Source organism: Lutjanus erythropterus, chromosome 18 (assembly GCF_056507025.1).
Source record: "Lutjanus erythropterus isolate fLutEry1 chromosome 18, fLutEry1.hap2, whole genome shotgun sequence".
Classification (NCBI taxonomy): Eukaryota; Metazoa; Chordata; class Actinopteri; order Lutjaniformes; family Lutjanidae; genus Lutjanus; species Lutjanus erythropterus.
In genome coordinates this window covers 24,324,043-24,338,391 of record NC_139334.1, presented here as the reverse complement: position 1 = coordinate 24,338,391, position 14,349 = coordinate 24,324,043, and the positions used below count along the sequence as shown (strand labels likewise).

General features: G+C 39.7%; 1 protein-coding gene and 1 long non-coding RNA gene across 2 annotated transcripts in view; one reads left to right on the top strand and one right to left on the bottom strand.

Annotated features, from left to right (window-relative positions):
• Positions 1–14,349, bottom strand: part of LOC146311111 (uncharacterized) — a 93,396-nt gene that overhangs the window by 14,770 nt on the left and 64,277 nt on the right. Inside the window, exon 2 of the long non-coding RNA XR_014772283.1 lies at positions 7,657–7,791. This is a non-coding gene — a long non-coding RNA (uncharacterized LOC146311111). The remainder of the gene's footprint in view (positions 1–7,656; positions 7,792–14,349) is intronic.
• slc2a1c (solute carrier family 2 member 1c) lies at positions 7,309–14,027 on the top strand. The gene is made up of 10 exons (XM_084742446.1): positions 7,309–7,385; positions 7,673–7,771; positions 8,813–8,973; positions 9,055–9,295; positions 9,929–10,091; positions 10,308–10,492; positions 10,709–10,810; positions 11,154–11,255; positions 12,049–12,252; positions 12,667–14,027. The coding sequence occupies exons 1-10, from the start codon at positions 7,371–7,373 to the stop codon at positions 12,844–12,846; spliced, it is 1,452 nt and encodes a 483-aa protein (XP_084598572.1). The 5' UTR covers positions 7,309–7,370; the 3' UTR covers positions 12,847–14,027.

The following is a 14,349-nucleotide window of genomic DNA, read 5'->3' as shown; positions in this document are numbered from 1 at the left end:
TGAGTTCAAATAAGTATGTTACTTAAATAAGTTCATATAAGTAACATAACATACGCAATTTACGTACATAAATGCATAAGGTATTATAATCATCAGCTGCAACTAAACAATAACCATCCAAATAAAGTCATTACACAAAAATGATAGCATTAATTATTAGTAAACACAATTATTTCATTGTTTTTTTTAACAGTGAAAAGACTAAAAACTAAAATCTACTGCCTCTAAAAACTGTCAATTTATCATTTATTAATAGTGGTTATTATATAAGTGCTACTAAGAACTTTTTAAGACCCTTTCTATTCATTTTAAGATCTCAATGCCACTTGGTCTTCTTATCATATTCTGACCCACACAGCGGTGCACTTCACTGTAATCCTCACACTTGTCCTCCAACCATATGTCCGAAAACTTGCATTTCCCCATTAGCTAAAACACCCAGGCGTAGAGGGACCTTTGTGTAAATGTTAAAGCAGCAGTCAGTCGGTCAGTGAGCAATCTGAGGAAATATCCAAAACTGGTATCAGAACAACCCTAGTCGTCTTTGAGAGGCTGTTTTTTCTGAGGACATGCAATGAACCCCATAAGTAGGCAAGGGTGGAGAAAAAAAACCTTAAAACCTTGAGATAAACAGACATATTTATTGCCTCAGAAAATGGCTTTTCAAGGCTTAATACTTTTTAAGGCCTTAATTGTTGCTAAATTGATTTATCAGCTTTTAAGACTCAGCTCAATGTGAATGCAGGGTGAGAATAATTCAACGGTTCATACATATTTTGTAAAAATGATTTACTACTTACTATACAAAAATCTTAATAATTAACACATTAATTAACACCATGGAGAAATATGTGTTATCTGTGCATGTAGGAGCTGCTCTGTTAGAGCTAAAGGGTATCAATACTTAAATACTTTTTCAATACCACATAATTAAAATGATACAATATCCTTTCATTATAGTATGAAAGGTACTGAAGCTTTAAAAAAGAAAAAAAAGACCTAAATAAAAAGACCCGAGTTCAGGTTTCATTACCCTGCTTGAAATTTGGCTCATGGCAAAACCAGACAATGTTCAGTGTGTTTTTTTTAACGAAAACTATATGCAGGTTGTTCAAAAAAAGAAAAAAAAAATCTGATTTTGTGTGCCAAGGACTTATTCCTAGTACAGTACTTGTTTTTTGAGTTGAGTTTTGAGTTTTGTTTTTTTTAAATACTAGTATTGCATCAAAGTTTAGAGTTCTGGTATCATGGCAACATTAGTCAGAGCACAATACAATGAGCTATTATTTTACATTTCCCACATGTTCTGCCAGTGATGAGTAATTTTGTGTAGTTTTTTTTTTTTTTTTTACCCCTTTGTGTGCATTGAAACACTTAAAAACAGATCAAAAACACCATTACAGGTAATTAGGGCCATTAGCCTGTGCGATAGCTAAACATTAGCGGTGGGGGGATGACGGTGCTCACTGCTCACACCATTTGTGCCTGATGCCCCTCTGTGCCTGCAGCAGCACCTGCCCGGCAGCCTGAGCGCAGGGTCAGAGGGGTTGCCCGCCAGGAGGCCGGGGCTCAGGGGTCAGAGGTCATGTTCCAGACAGGCGTATCCACACGCTGATTGAGAACTCAGCTGCAGGAACAGAGCTCGCAGGTGGACGACGTATTTTACCCCCTCGTGCTAACTGGTCTTTACTCGCTTTTTTTGTGTTCATACTTGGTCTACCGCGCTTGGGGCGCTACAGATTTGTGATATCAGGGTGGTCTCGTAGGTAGATTTCACTCATAAATAAATTCTCTAGAATAAAGGCAAACTTCAGCAAATCTAGAGAATTTCAGTCGTACGTTGTAGAAAATTGGCAACAGGCAAAAAGGACAAAGATTTCTGGGATATCAGAACATAAAACAGTTTGAAAAAGCTCACCTATGACTCAACATTTTTTGTGCAGAGCGGGTTCACGTTGATTTTGTTTTGTTTGTTATAATGTGATCAATCATTTAAAAGCGAGACTGAAGTTAATGCAGCTTTATAAAAGTAACATTAACTTAATAATCCAACCAAATTAAGACCTGTCAAAATAATATAAGCCCTAAAATTCAGATTCTTGCATTTTGATACTTTTTAAAGATCCACGTAGCCTGGATGTTTACTCAGGTTGTGCCAAATGTTTCCAACTGTGGTCAAAATCAGTCATTTATTCAAGATACGAGTGTGTCTCCAGTTTTATAACTTCAGGTAAAACAAATGATGTGTTGGATATGCCAGAGAGGGAGGAAGAAAGTTGTGTGAATGTGACTAAACATATCTTGAATTAAAAAGTCCCATGATCCCACACTGCTTCATGAGGTTATCACACTACATCTGTTTTTGTGTTAAACTGAGAGAGACCCAAACCAGTAGAACTTGTATATTGTGTGTTTAAAAGCACCTCATCTCGTTCTTTAGGGTCTGAAAATAAATAATAAAGACGGTACACAAAGTACATAATATGCAGTAAAAATGATGACATCTATTTGCATTTTGGATAAAAGCATCATCAAGGGAGGTCTTTTGTTTTCTGTCTTCAACACAGCTCAAGTATTTCACATATGAGTCAGCGCAAAATTATCTGCTTTTCATCACCTCCAGGCCTCAGGGGCCACTTAATATTTATTTGTACATATTTTACTTAAGTTTTATGATAAAGATTATTTTCATGCACAAATGATGTGGTTTGCGGTGAGCCTGGGGAACGTTTCCTCAAAGCATTATGATTAAGTTCATCTTTCCTCTACATACTTTTATTTATTTGGCTCGTGCACCTCGGCAGCAAAAAGCAGTTACTGCCCATTTGGATCCGTTCTAGAGGCAGGGGTGTGTGTGTGTGTGTGTGTGTGTGTACCTAACATCATGATTTCATTTTGCAGAATCACTTATTAGTTATAATCTGTATTTTACCAGTGAAAATACTTCATGTGCACACATACTGTATATCCTATACAATACATAGAGATATGTTTGCACATACCACATGCGAACAGGCACACAAACAAAAACACACACTTGTGTAATGATAAGACTGGATTAGATTAAACTTCACTGATGTTAAGAAATGAACAAAGGAGCGCAGGACGATGCAATTCATCAGATGAGACTAAAGCATGAAAACCACAAACCTGAAGTAATGAGATTTAAGAAAGATTTTAACTGCTGTATGACTTCATAGGGGGGACATATAGGGAAGATTAAGTGCAATTACAGCATTCATTAAAATATTGCGAGCGCACAAACACAAGACACCCACGGGCCCACACACAAATCTGCACACGACCACATGCAAGCACAAAATTAATCACAGATAATCACCCTCACTATAATGAACATAAATGACCCGATTATACAAACATAAAAAAAACAAAAAAACAAAAAACAAAAAAAACATCAGGGCAAGATGACTTTAGCCCTTAATGCTCCATCGCCCCCTTTCATGCGATCTTTGCACATTTTATCTCTTTGATCAGGATCAGTCTGGTTTTGGGATTACTCTAAAACAGGGTTTCCCAAACTTAAGGTCGGGACCCACAATGGAAGAGTAAAGTGCATTCCACTTTTCCTGTCAAAATGGGATGAGGCAGAATGAAGCTCTCAGAGATAGAGAGCTTCGTTTGATCTGTCCCCCTGTTTGCCCTGTTAAAGTTACTGCATTACACTGTTACACACTGAAAATGCAGCCCTCAAGTTTTTTACCATCTAATGCAGAACTTGCACTGCCCACTGGGATGCTAATCATTACACCCAGAAAATGTCATTATTCCTGTGATGTACTTTTATAATGAAATAAATACATTTCATATATATTTTAAATTAATTCTGGCAATCCATGATGTGTTTTTAATAAGATGGGGCCCCAGGGAGAGACCAAATTTCTGTTTTTAAGTCTCGGGCTGAAAAAATTTGTGAGGCCCTGCTCTGGTATGTGCATGTCGCTTCTGCCAGAGCTCCAGGATGGACGGACAGATGTCGGAAACTGACACATGCAGAGCCTCCACACACACACAGATGGGCTGACAGGTAGCTGGGAGCATTTTAGGCCAACATTAGGATGGCCGTCGCAAGAGGAGGAGGAGGAAGAGAGGGTGTATACGCACGTATACTTCGTCCCGCTGCTGTCTGTCAAATCCTTGAGGCTCTAAATTGTCACAGCGTTGTGTGATGGGTGTTGCCTTATATGACTATTCTTGAAAGCACCACGCAGTATCTCTGCCTCAGTTAATTAATTTTGACCCACAATATGAGAGTAAGTATCCCGCTGTTTACTTTATATATGTAGGAGGAATCTTTTTTCTCCAAAAACTATAATCATTATATTACACAGCAACTAGGCTTTTCTGTTAATTCAATTCAGGAGGAAAGATTTGTTTTCCTTTATTAGGCAGAAACTATGTTTCTACTATTCTTTTCTCCCACACAGATAAAAGGAGCACAGATACATGTGTTCAACAGACTCAATCATAACAGTTATGACCTCACACAGATCTCCATCAAAACTTACTCACATGCACAAACTGAACAAACTGTCAATGGTGTTTAATTATGTACCAACTGGAGCAGAACTGTTCTTTGGAAAACACCACACAGAGTTGTGAAAACAGAAATTTACACTAAAGTAATAAAGTTAGTCAACTATTACAGTATTACGAAGTGGCTTTTCTTTGTTTACTTCTTCCATCTTTCAAAAATGTGATTATAAGCTGTTGAAAAAGGTTCAAAGACCAGAGGTCAGCCTCTCTTCTTCAGCGCAGCTGAACTGAGGAACACGGCATCTGGGAAATAAAGTTTTAGGACTAACTAGTAAAAAGAAAAAACGCCTCTGGCCTGGGAGTATTTTGGATTTAGTCCTGATGATAAAAGTGAGCCAGCAAACACTGCAGAATACAGAGTGGTCGGAGGAGCGGAGCAAAGTGAATGTGTGGCTTTAGCTGAGTGAGCTTGAGAGGGCGAGCGGCAGACTGATTACTGTCTGTGGTGGCAGAGAGCCACAGTGAACGTGCACTGATCCGAGGAAAAGGAGAAAAATAATCTGTCTGGAGCTGCAACTATTAAATTCTCTGTTTTTCTTTTTGGATTTGCCATCTGTAGCTAGCCTAGATAGGCAAAATTTAGAGGCAAAGGTGCTGAACCATACATGCAGGAATCACTTTAGGCCTACAACAATGTTAAATGAGAATTCAAACTTTTTGTTTAGCCACAGGAAGTCTCTCTGGAGAGGGGCAAAAGAGTCGTATGAGGCTCCAGAGCCACTGGTAAATGTAAAGTGTAGGTTTAAGTTTGTTTGTAAATGTAAAACTGCAGCTTCTCAAGACCAAAGCGGAGCTCCTGGGTGTGTGTTGTTCCCCACCTGCGGGAACAGCGTTGCTATGAGGATCTGCTACGTCTATGTTGAGGGAGTATCAGTCGAGCTGAGTCTTTTTACATAAGTTCCACACAAATAATGTCATAACACCTGGGTAAAATGTCAGGAAGGTATAAAGGTATGAAAAAATAGGCACAGCCCAAGCCTAAATTGGAAACTTTCCTTAATTAACTAACTGGAAAAATTAAGAAAAGCTTAGTTCGATCTGAAACCCCTTTTTGTTCCTAGAAAGTTATTAGTCAAGTCACCAGACCACTTCAGTGAACATCATCACAGTACAAAGTTACAAACGACCACACAGAAACATGTGGCTGTGTTATTGCCAAAATACCACCTCGGGGCTCCAAACGTAAACAAGACGCCTTTTTCGCCCTGACCTCAGAGCAGCTGTGTCATTTCCAACAGAGATAGTTTGAGGCTTGGGTGCGGCAGATAAAACCGATCCTCAGTCAGTTAGAGCTCAGGAAGTGGATCAGCTGGTCCATGAGAACCAGAGGAGGCCAGCGGCCACCATTCTGTCAGGACGGCCACAAATTCACCAGCTGGGTGTGACTTCATCACTGGACTCACCAGTCCAGTGCGTTTGTGCGTGTGTGTGTGTCTGTGTGTCTGTGTGTCTGTGTGTGTGTGTGTGTGTGTGTGTGTGTGTGTGTGTGTGTGTGTGTGTGTGTGTGTGCAGTTTCCAGTAGTGGTGCTCACTCAGGAAAATTCACACATTCATATCTGAAACTCAGGGATGAAGACGGGATCAACGTACGACACTCGGGAACAGTGGTGAGAACTTGAAGACCTATAGATATTGATATAGATGTGGATAATGGATATTAAATATTTTCTGTATTCTGCATGGTCTATAAACAGATCCATAGTACCTATGTAGGTACTTCCATCAGGATTTTACTAAAGCCGTCGTCCGAGGGATCAGTCATCTTCATCTTTTTGTATGTGGAACATTTTTAAGACATCCAGTTTACCCAAAATGTTTAATCACGCTTAATTTTACCTCAGTATTCTGTATTTGAATTGACTCCATATACAATAGTTGTTAATTCACCTCACAGTGACAACTGACAGGAGTTCTTTCTTTTTTTTTTCTCATTTTTTAAATTTGTATTTTGGACAAGAAGAGCTGTCTGCTTTACTCCACAGCACTGGTAAGTTACACAAACAAAAAACTTTACATTGCAAGTGTATAATTTTGCTGATGAATGTAATTTCTATATGCACTGCATTTCGTAAGCCATAAAATTATATTGTGATTATTCTGACATACATTGCGATTTCATTTTTACTAAAAATAATAGATTATCACCTTGCGATTATGTGCCTCCACAAGACTCAAGTGTAGTGAAGATTTTGAAGGAAATTAATAAGTATTAATAAGTATAATAAGTATTAAGTGGATTTTTTTGATAAAAGTATAGAAGACTGATTTTCAAGTGTTTTTCACAACATTATGATGTGACAGTGACAGTGACCTTTGACCTCTTGGATATGAAATGTCATCAGCTCATTGTTTTATCCTATTAGACATTTGTCTCATAATTAACATATGAATTCTCGAGGTCCCTGTGACCTTCACCTTCGATCACCAGAATCTAATCGGTTCATCCTTGCATCCCTGTGGATTTTTTTGCCAATCCTTCACAATGTTCTTAGGATATCGTGCTCACAAGACTGGGACGGATGCATGGACCAACACCTGTGTTGTTCCCTTACAGCTGGAGAATTTATGACAAAAAACTGCAGCTCCTGCAATTTGGATAATGTACTTGTCCATATTGCAATTTCGATAATATTCAGATGAACTGTTCATCTTTTTTGTTTGTAAGTGGAAGTCAATAATATATGTACTGGTGTGTTCTAATTCTGGCATAATTTGGGTTTCTTTCTTTTCTTTCTTTTTTTTTTTTAACAGCAGAGGCAGAAGAAGATAAATGCACCAGCATCTTGAGGGAGTGATACGCCGTCACACCCAAACAAATGGCGTCCGAGGAGGTTCGTTTGTTTTAGCTCTTTTTCAACAAATAAACACAATCTGACTGAAGGAGCAATGACACTCATCTGTGGTAATTAAAATTCTGTTCATCTTGCTTGAACTTTACAAATTGTCATAAGCTCATGTTTGGAAAACCATGAGGGCTCAGTTAGGTTAGTTGCTGAGCTAAAGCAAAATTGAAGAAAAAGATATAAGAAATTACTTGAACTATTTTCATTTTACTTTTAAAAAGATAAACAGTTACAAGATAAAGACAGATATGTCACTGACCATGACGCTGTTACAGAACCGTCTGACAGCCACGCTCCTGACCTCCATCCTGGCAGCGGTGGTCGGCTCCCTGCAGATTGGCTACCACACCGGCAACGTCAACGCTCCAGCCAAGGTGAGCCAGGCAGACGGGAGCTGAGGGGGAAGAGGTGACATCATGATGGTTGATAAGACTGATTCAAAAAATTAAGTTTTATTGTTCCTGAAATAGAGAGAGTTTTCTATGCAGTTAAAGTTTAAACATTAAAACTCCCTTTTCCCCCATCTGTGAAAAGAAGCGAAGAAAAGTTTTGGCAGATTATTTTTTTGTGTGTGTTGTTGTAATATTCATTTTGGCCACAAGAGGCTGAAGTGCACCACTGTTAAAACTCACCTGGAAGAAAACATGAGTGCCTTTAATCCTGTTTAGATTTTAGTGTTGCACCTCAGCCTCTTGTGGCCAAAATAAGTATTAGTACCACAAAGACTTACTCTGACAAAATGCAATAAATAAAGAAATAATTTAAGAGAAAACAATTTAGATGAGACTTTGAAAATGGATCACTAGATGTTCTCTTTCTTACTTGCCTCTCAGAGCAGGTATATCAAGGAACATCCAGATAAAAACAACAACACAAATGCCAAGATTTAAAATAAGACATTACAAACACACATATGGATTCTACAAGAACTTGCAGGAAGGCTGCAAAGTGTCCAAGCGTCCTCATAGAGGAAAGAGTGAACTGCAACAGAAAACATCTCATCTCTGATACTCAGTCTAGGACAAATATCAACTCAAAATATCATGCAGACAGAGATGTTGGAAAATCAGCTGACCATCAAACAAATATCTCACAGCCTCAATAAAACACTAAATAAACTTAACAGTCCGCTGAAATTCTCCAGCTCAGGCGTGTCTGCACTGGGTTGGCAGGGTTTTGCTTTTTCACACTTTGACTGCACTAAACATTTGCAACTGAGGCAGATCTTCAGCTTTAACACTGAAGGAATTCATATTATTATTTTCTACATTCCTCACAATACTCAAATGACAAAGGATTTAGTCTGGATTCGTTAATACTGACAGTAAAAGGGACAGACAGAACAACACCAACTGCTGTTTCACATATCTGCTGTGTCTGATGTTGCTTGTCTTTGGCTTTTTACAATTCTTTAGATCATCGAAGAGTTTTTCAACCACACCTGGAGAGCCAGGCACAACCAGTCGATGCCAGATCACAGCCTGACTCTCCTGTGGTCGCTCTCTGTCAGCATTAAAGACTTTGGAGCCTTGCTGGGCTCGCTGGGAGTCAAATACCTGGCAGATTCTTACGGAAGGTAAAAAAAAGGCAGAAAAAAAAGTTTGTTTTTAAATAATTTCAATCACGTTTTGAATTTTCTGTCTTGTAATTTCTCCAGACGCAACTCCATCCTCATAGTGAACTGTCTCTCCGTGGTGGGAGCGTGTCTGATGTCCGCCTCCAAAGTCAGCCAGTCGTTTGAGGTCCTCATCATGGGACGGCTGGTGTTCGGTCTCTTCTGCGGCCTGGTGATGAGTCTTAATCCGCTCTACATCCAGGAAGTGTCCCCCACAAACCTGAGAGGGGCCTTCGCTACACTCAACCAGGTTTCCTTTGCCTCAGGCATCCTGGTGGGAATGGTGAGGACTGTGCAGGAAATCTTCAGTTTGGACTGGAAAAGGCTGCTTTGAGATCGATCTTAACTCTCTTCGTCTGCCAGTGTGTGGTAGATAAAAGTGTAGAGCTGGTTACAGATCAGCTGTTTGTAAGAATTGTGCAATTTGTTACGTCTGTCATATTGCACTGAATGTAAATTTAATCCACTTGTCAGTATGGCAAATAAAAGAGGGCAGGGACAAAAGAAGATGCACAGTTAGAGGGGGGGACTCAGCTGTCCTGGTCCTCCCATTTTCTTTTCCTATTGAAGCTTTTTGGGGTTTTGTCTTGCATACTTGAGGCTCTACAGCTGATGGTGCTAGATTAGCTGTTTAAAGCTCCAGTGTTTAAAATTTTATTCAATTCAATGTTATTATTTAGCACCAAATCATAACAAAGTTATATCAGGGTATTTTTCAAATAGAGCAGATCTAAACCCACAAACAGGGTCTATATTGATGCATATAAATAAACCTGATTTTGTTGTGTCCTGCTTTGATTCACACTTGGCTTCACTCTTATCCTGATCCTCTTCCTTGGTACAATGCATGTACACGTAAACATCTGAAAACTAATCTGCACAGTCCGACGAGGTTCCTGTATTTGTTTTGCTGCAGGTAGCTGGTCTGGAGACAGTGTTGGGCACAGAGCATTACTGGGCCATGATGCTGTCCCTGTCTCTCATCCCGGCCCTGACACAGTACCTGGTCCTGCCTTTCTGTCCCGAGAGCCCTCGCTACCTGCTCATCAACCGAGGAGAGGAGAGCAAAGCAGAGGCCGGTGGGTCTCACTCACTCTGGTGTTTTATCTGATCCTTCCACATGACTGGTCACGTTATTTTCTATTTCAGTCCCTAAGCTGGAGTTATAGAGATGTTCAACAGGGCAACAATCATTCATGCCTAACTTCCAGGAACTGAAACATGGAAATGCTTTTAATCCTTTGTGGATGTGCCACAGCAGCCCCTTAAAAGAAGATGTTGTTTTAACCCTGCAGCCCTGCTGAGGCTGAGAGGCAGCACGGACAAGGTGTTCGCTGAGCTGGAAGAGATGAAGGAGGAGGCCGCCCACACTCAGAGTGGAGTCACCATCCACGAGTTCTTCAAGAAGCGCCGCTACAAGCAGCCAATCATCATTGTTCTCGTCATCAACTTGGGCAGCCAGCTGTCCGGATTCAACGCGGTCAGTTTCGTCACCGTCTTTTTCAGTGATATTTATCATTTTACTTACAGCGCTGTAATATTTACTCAATTATTTATACAGGTTCAGTGCTCCTGCACGGGCTCCTACACAGATTCTGGGGCAGTGTGCCAGGATAATACCCCTGTTCCTAAAAATACAGAGTGATGTCCCAGTAACCCGACTAAGCTAAAAGAAATCCCTGCTCTTTTCTTCCAGATCATCAATTATTCCACCAGAATGTTCCAGGCCAAGTTTGACGAGGCCAAATACCTGACTCTGGGTGTGGGGGCTGTCAATGTGACCTTCACTTTGGTGGCAGTGAGTACAAAACCCATTGCTTTTACATTTCGCCCTCCGATTTGCCTTATATGATGTTTTATTAAAGAGCAATCGTATTATTCATGGCATTATTATATCAGCTGATCAATATAAACTCAACAGTCTTACTCAGTAAACTTTAAATTTACTAAAAAACACAAGTTGTGTCATATTTCATAGATTGTGCCATAAATTTCACCAAAATCTTGGACTGAAGATAAAAGTGTGGTCACCGTTTCCTTCTGAATGGTTTAACAGCTTGAGCCACAACAGGATAATGTTGCATTTTTATTTCAAAAAGAGAGGAAAATGTGAACAGAGTTGTTTTTTTTTTCCTTTCAAGTTCTTCCTGATGGAAAGGGCTGGAAGGAGGAGGCTGCTCCTGACCGGTTTCATCTCCATAGCAGTGTGCAACTTACTCATGACCATAGTCGACTCTGTCCTGGTAAGATCATCTGATCGCGATAGTTATTTTCATTTGCACACGAAACGTTCTATTCCAGGGCCTCATTCATAAAACGGGCTTACAATCAGTTTGGATCCAAAAGGCTGTATTTTTCCCCCCCAAAAAACAAGGCATAGACTATGAAAATAATCTCTCAATCATCATCCATGACCCAGAAGTGTGTAGCGGTGCCTGAGACCTTGCTCTCTGCCTGTGCCTTCTAATTTTCTAATTTTGTGGTGGTCGGGACACTTTACCACCATCCTGGGAATGAGACTCAAATATCACCTTTGTTTCTGCTTTATTCTACCTTTAAAGAACCAGTGCGTAGGACTTTGCAGCACCTCGTTGTGAGTTTGCATCTTACAAACATGGCAGAGCATCATCAGCTCCTCCATGATCTTTTTTCTGACCCACAATGCCTGCTATTTGTGCCAAAACTGCCTGCCGTACCTCCCCACACTGAAAGGAGGCAGTAAGTTAGTGTTTGGGCTTTACTTTGAGATTTTCACAGATGCGTAAGTTACAAATAGGCTTCTTCGAACCTTTATGTTCGTAAGTGCACTGGCAGAAAGGATCTTATGACTAAGTTGAAGTAGAAATCTAAGAACATTTTTATAAATGAGGCCTCAGATTTTTCATGTTTGACAAAGTGGCATTGAAACAAAAAGTGATTTTAACTTGTTTGACCAAAAGGAAATCCCACTTTTCAAACTTTTCAGTTATGTTTTATGTTAACGGGCAGCATGAAATTTGATTTAAATTAAAGAGAACCCAATGTGTCACTGTGCAGCACCTGGTCCCGGAGCTGCGGAGCCTGCAGGTCCTGCTGGTTTTCTGCCTGATTTCAGCCTACGAGCTGGGCCCCGGCCCCATCTCCTGGTTCATCGCCGCTGAGCTGTTCGACCAGCCTGGCAGACCAATAGCCATGGCTTTCACCAGCATGCTCAACTGGGGAGGGAAATTTGTTCTGGCACTCCTCTTTCCTCCATTACTGGTGGGTTTATACTGTACTGTTGGCCTGCATGCTGTGTGAGTGAGTTAAACTTCAGGGGAAACTTTGGAGGTGGATTTCTTGTTTGCTTTTGCAAGTTCCCTTGTACCTCAGAGACATGGCCGTTAAACACAGGCTATAAATCTGTTCAGTCTGTTATATACAAAAGTACAGTGTATACTGTAAAACAGGCATAAATCTTATAAATGTTTAATATGTATAAATCTATTGCTAAATCCTTTAAAATCAGGTTGAAAAATTATAATGGAATTAACAGCTAACCAGGGGAACATCTCATTTACATGGTTTTATTATGCTGCTTGAAAAAGTTTTGATTTTAAGAGACCGTTCTCGAAAAAATATAAATCAAAAACCCAGATAAAAGTAATACCCCCGGTGTGTTTCTCCCACACACAGAAACTCTGCGGTGCGTACGTCTACCTCCTCTTCATGATGGTGGCTCTGTTCGCCTTCGCCTTCACCTGGATTCGCCTCCCGGAGACAAAAGGTCGCACGTTCGATGACATTGCAGAGGAGTTCAGAGGCGCAGAGGGAATTCCTTTGCACAATAAAACTGGATTCAGCACTTTCACCTGATTGACCTTTCAACCAGTACTCAATCTGGTCATGATCATAATGTTTAAAGGGTCAGTTCACCCAATTTACCTCCATGTTCTATCAAATAATAGTGTTATGAGTTTTGAACTTTAGGTTTGTGCTGCTCACAATATTGAACAATATTTTGTTTGTTTAATGTATTAATGTGAGGGAGCACAGCAAGCATGGAGCAATCATGGATTTATTACAGAGCCATGGGAACAATGAGGAGAAGAAACAACTGATCAGTAATGTGAGTTAAATGTTCACCATGTCAAAACTGATTGGAAAAGGTGTTTCCATCTCTCTCATCATCCACCACCATGCAAGCGTAAAACTTTTTTCTGCTAATTTGAGTTTTTGACTTTTTTTAATTTTCCATATCCATCAATCTTTTTGAATGCAATTCTTAAAAATATCCACAAAATGTGTTAATGGAAACATGATTGTTGACAGTTTTCATTAAGAAGAATCAACCTAAAGCAAAGAAATCACTGATAATTCCATTTACTAGTTTGGGCAAACTGACCCTTTAATCTTCCAAATGTTGGTGACAAAGGATAAACTGTCATTTCAACTGGAAAACACCAGTGACTCAAAGTGCAAGCTATGTGTGTCTTGAAGACGCTGGCATGGCGTCCGTTAATTTGGTTCTGATTATAAGTATTGAAAATGTAAACTGATATTTATTCTGTATGTTTTGAGGCATTTTGTAACCATTGTTATTTTGTAAAGTGCTGGAGTCTTCGAACTGGCAGACAGAGAGTGTTTACAAGAGGAACGTCTGCAATGCTGAGAGGCTCACTTAGGGAACAGCGACTAAAACTGGATGTTTTTCTGAGATCAAGTCAGGATTTCAGAGGTGTAACAGCTGATCTCTTTTTTTTTTTTTTTTTTTTTTACACAAAGAGCAATATGACGCACTGTGACGCAGACCAAAAAGTAACTGAAAACTTTGATGAAATTCTGATGATGCTCATTTGTTCAGTTGAAAGTTCAGCTGAAAAGGGGTTTTGGAGACGTTGCAGAAGTGCTAGTTTGTGGCTCCACCACTTGATGTGATTATCATTTTAATAAATAAACATAGCGTTAAGTCATGTGGGTCAAGATCATCAGTGACTTTCCATAAAACATGGGCTGTGATTAAGCCTAACAGACTGATCACTCATAATTATTATTTAAAAAAAACAAAAACATTATTGTTGTCATTTTGAGACTGCTATTTTTGGTGATCTTAATATTTTACTAAGTAAAATTAACCTTGATTATATTAAGCTGAATTATATATCAAAATTTGAGGAGGAATAAGCAAACTGCTGTTCCTGATCCCCCCTCGGACCAGTCCCACCTTGAATTTGGATTTCCTGCTGCGCAGACACAGCAGCCTTCCAGTTCATTACTGGTCTGTGAAATCTCACGTATCTCTGAACTGTGTACACTTGTAAGATGTCTGTGAAAACCAACCACAGCTGTGTGAATAAATATTTCATCCAATATGATCTA

What these genes read in the sequence shown, in the direction of transcription:
- slc2a1c (XM_084742446.1), top strand. An exon ending in AGCTGTCCGGATTCAACGCG is followed by an intron (nt 10,493 to 10,708) that starts GTCAGTTTCGTC and finishes CTTTTCTTCCAG; the next exon opens with ATCATCAATTATTCCACCAG. An exon ending in TCCTCTTTCCTCCATTACTG is followed by an intron (nt 12,253 to 12,666) that starts GTGGGTTTATAC and finishes TCCCACACACAG; the next exon opens with AAACTCTGCGGTGCGTACGT.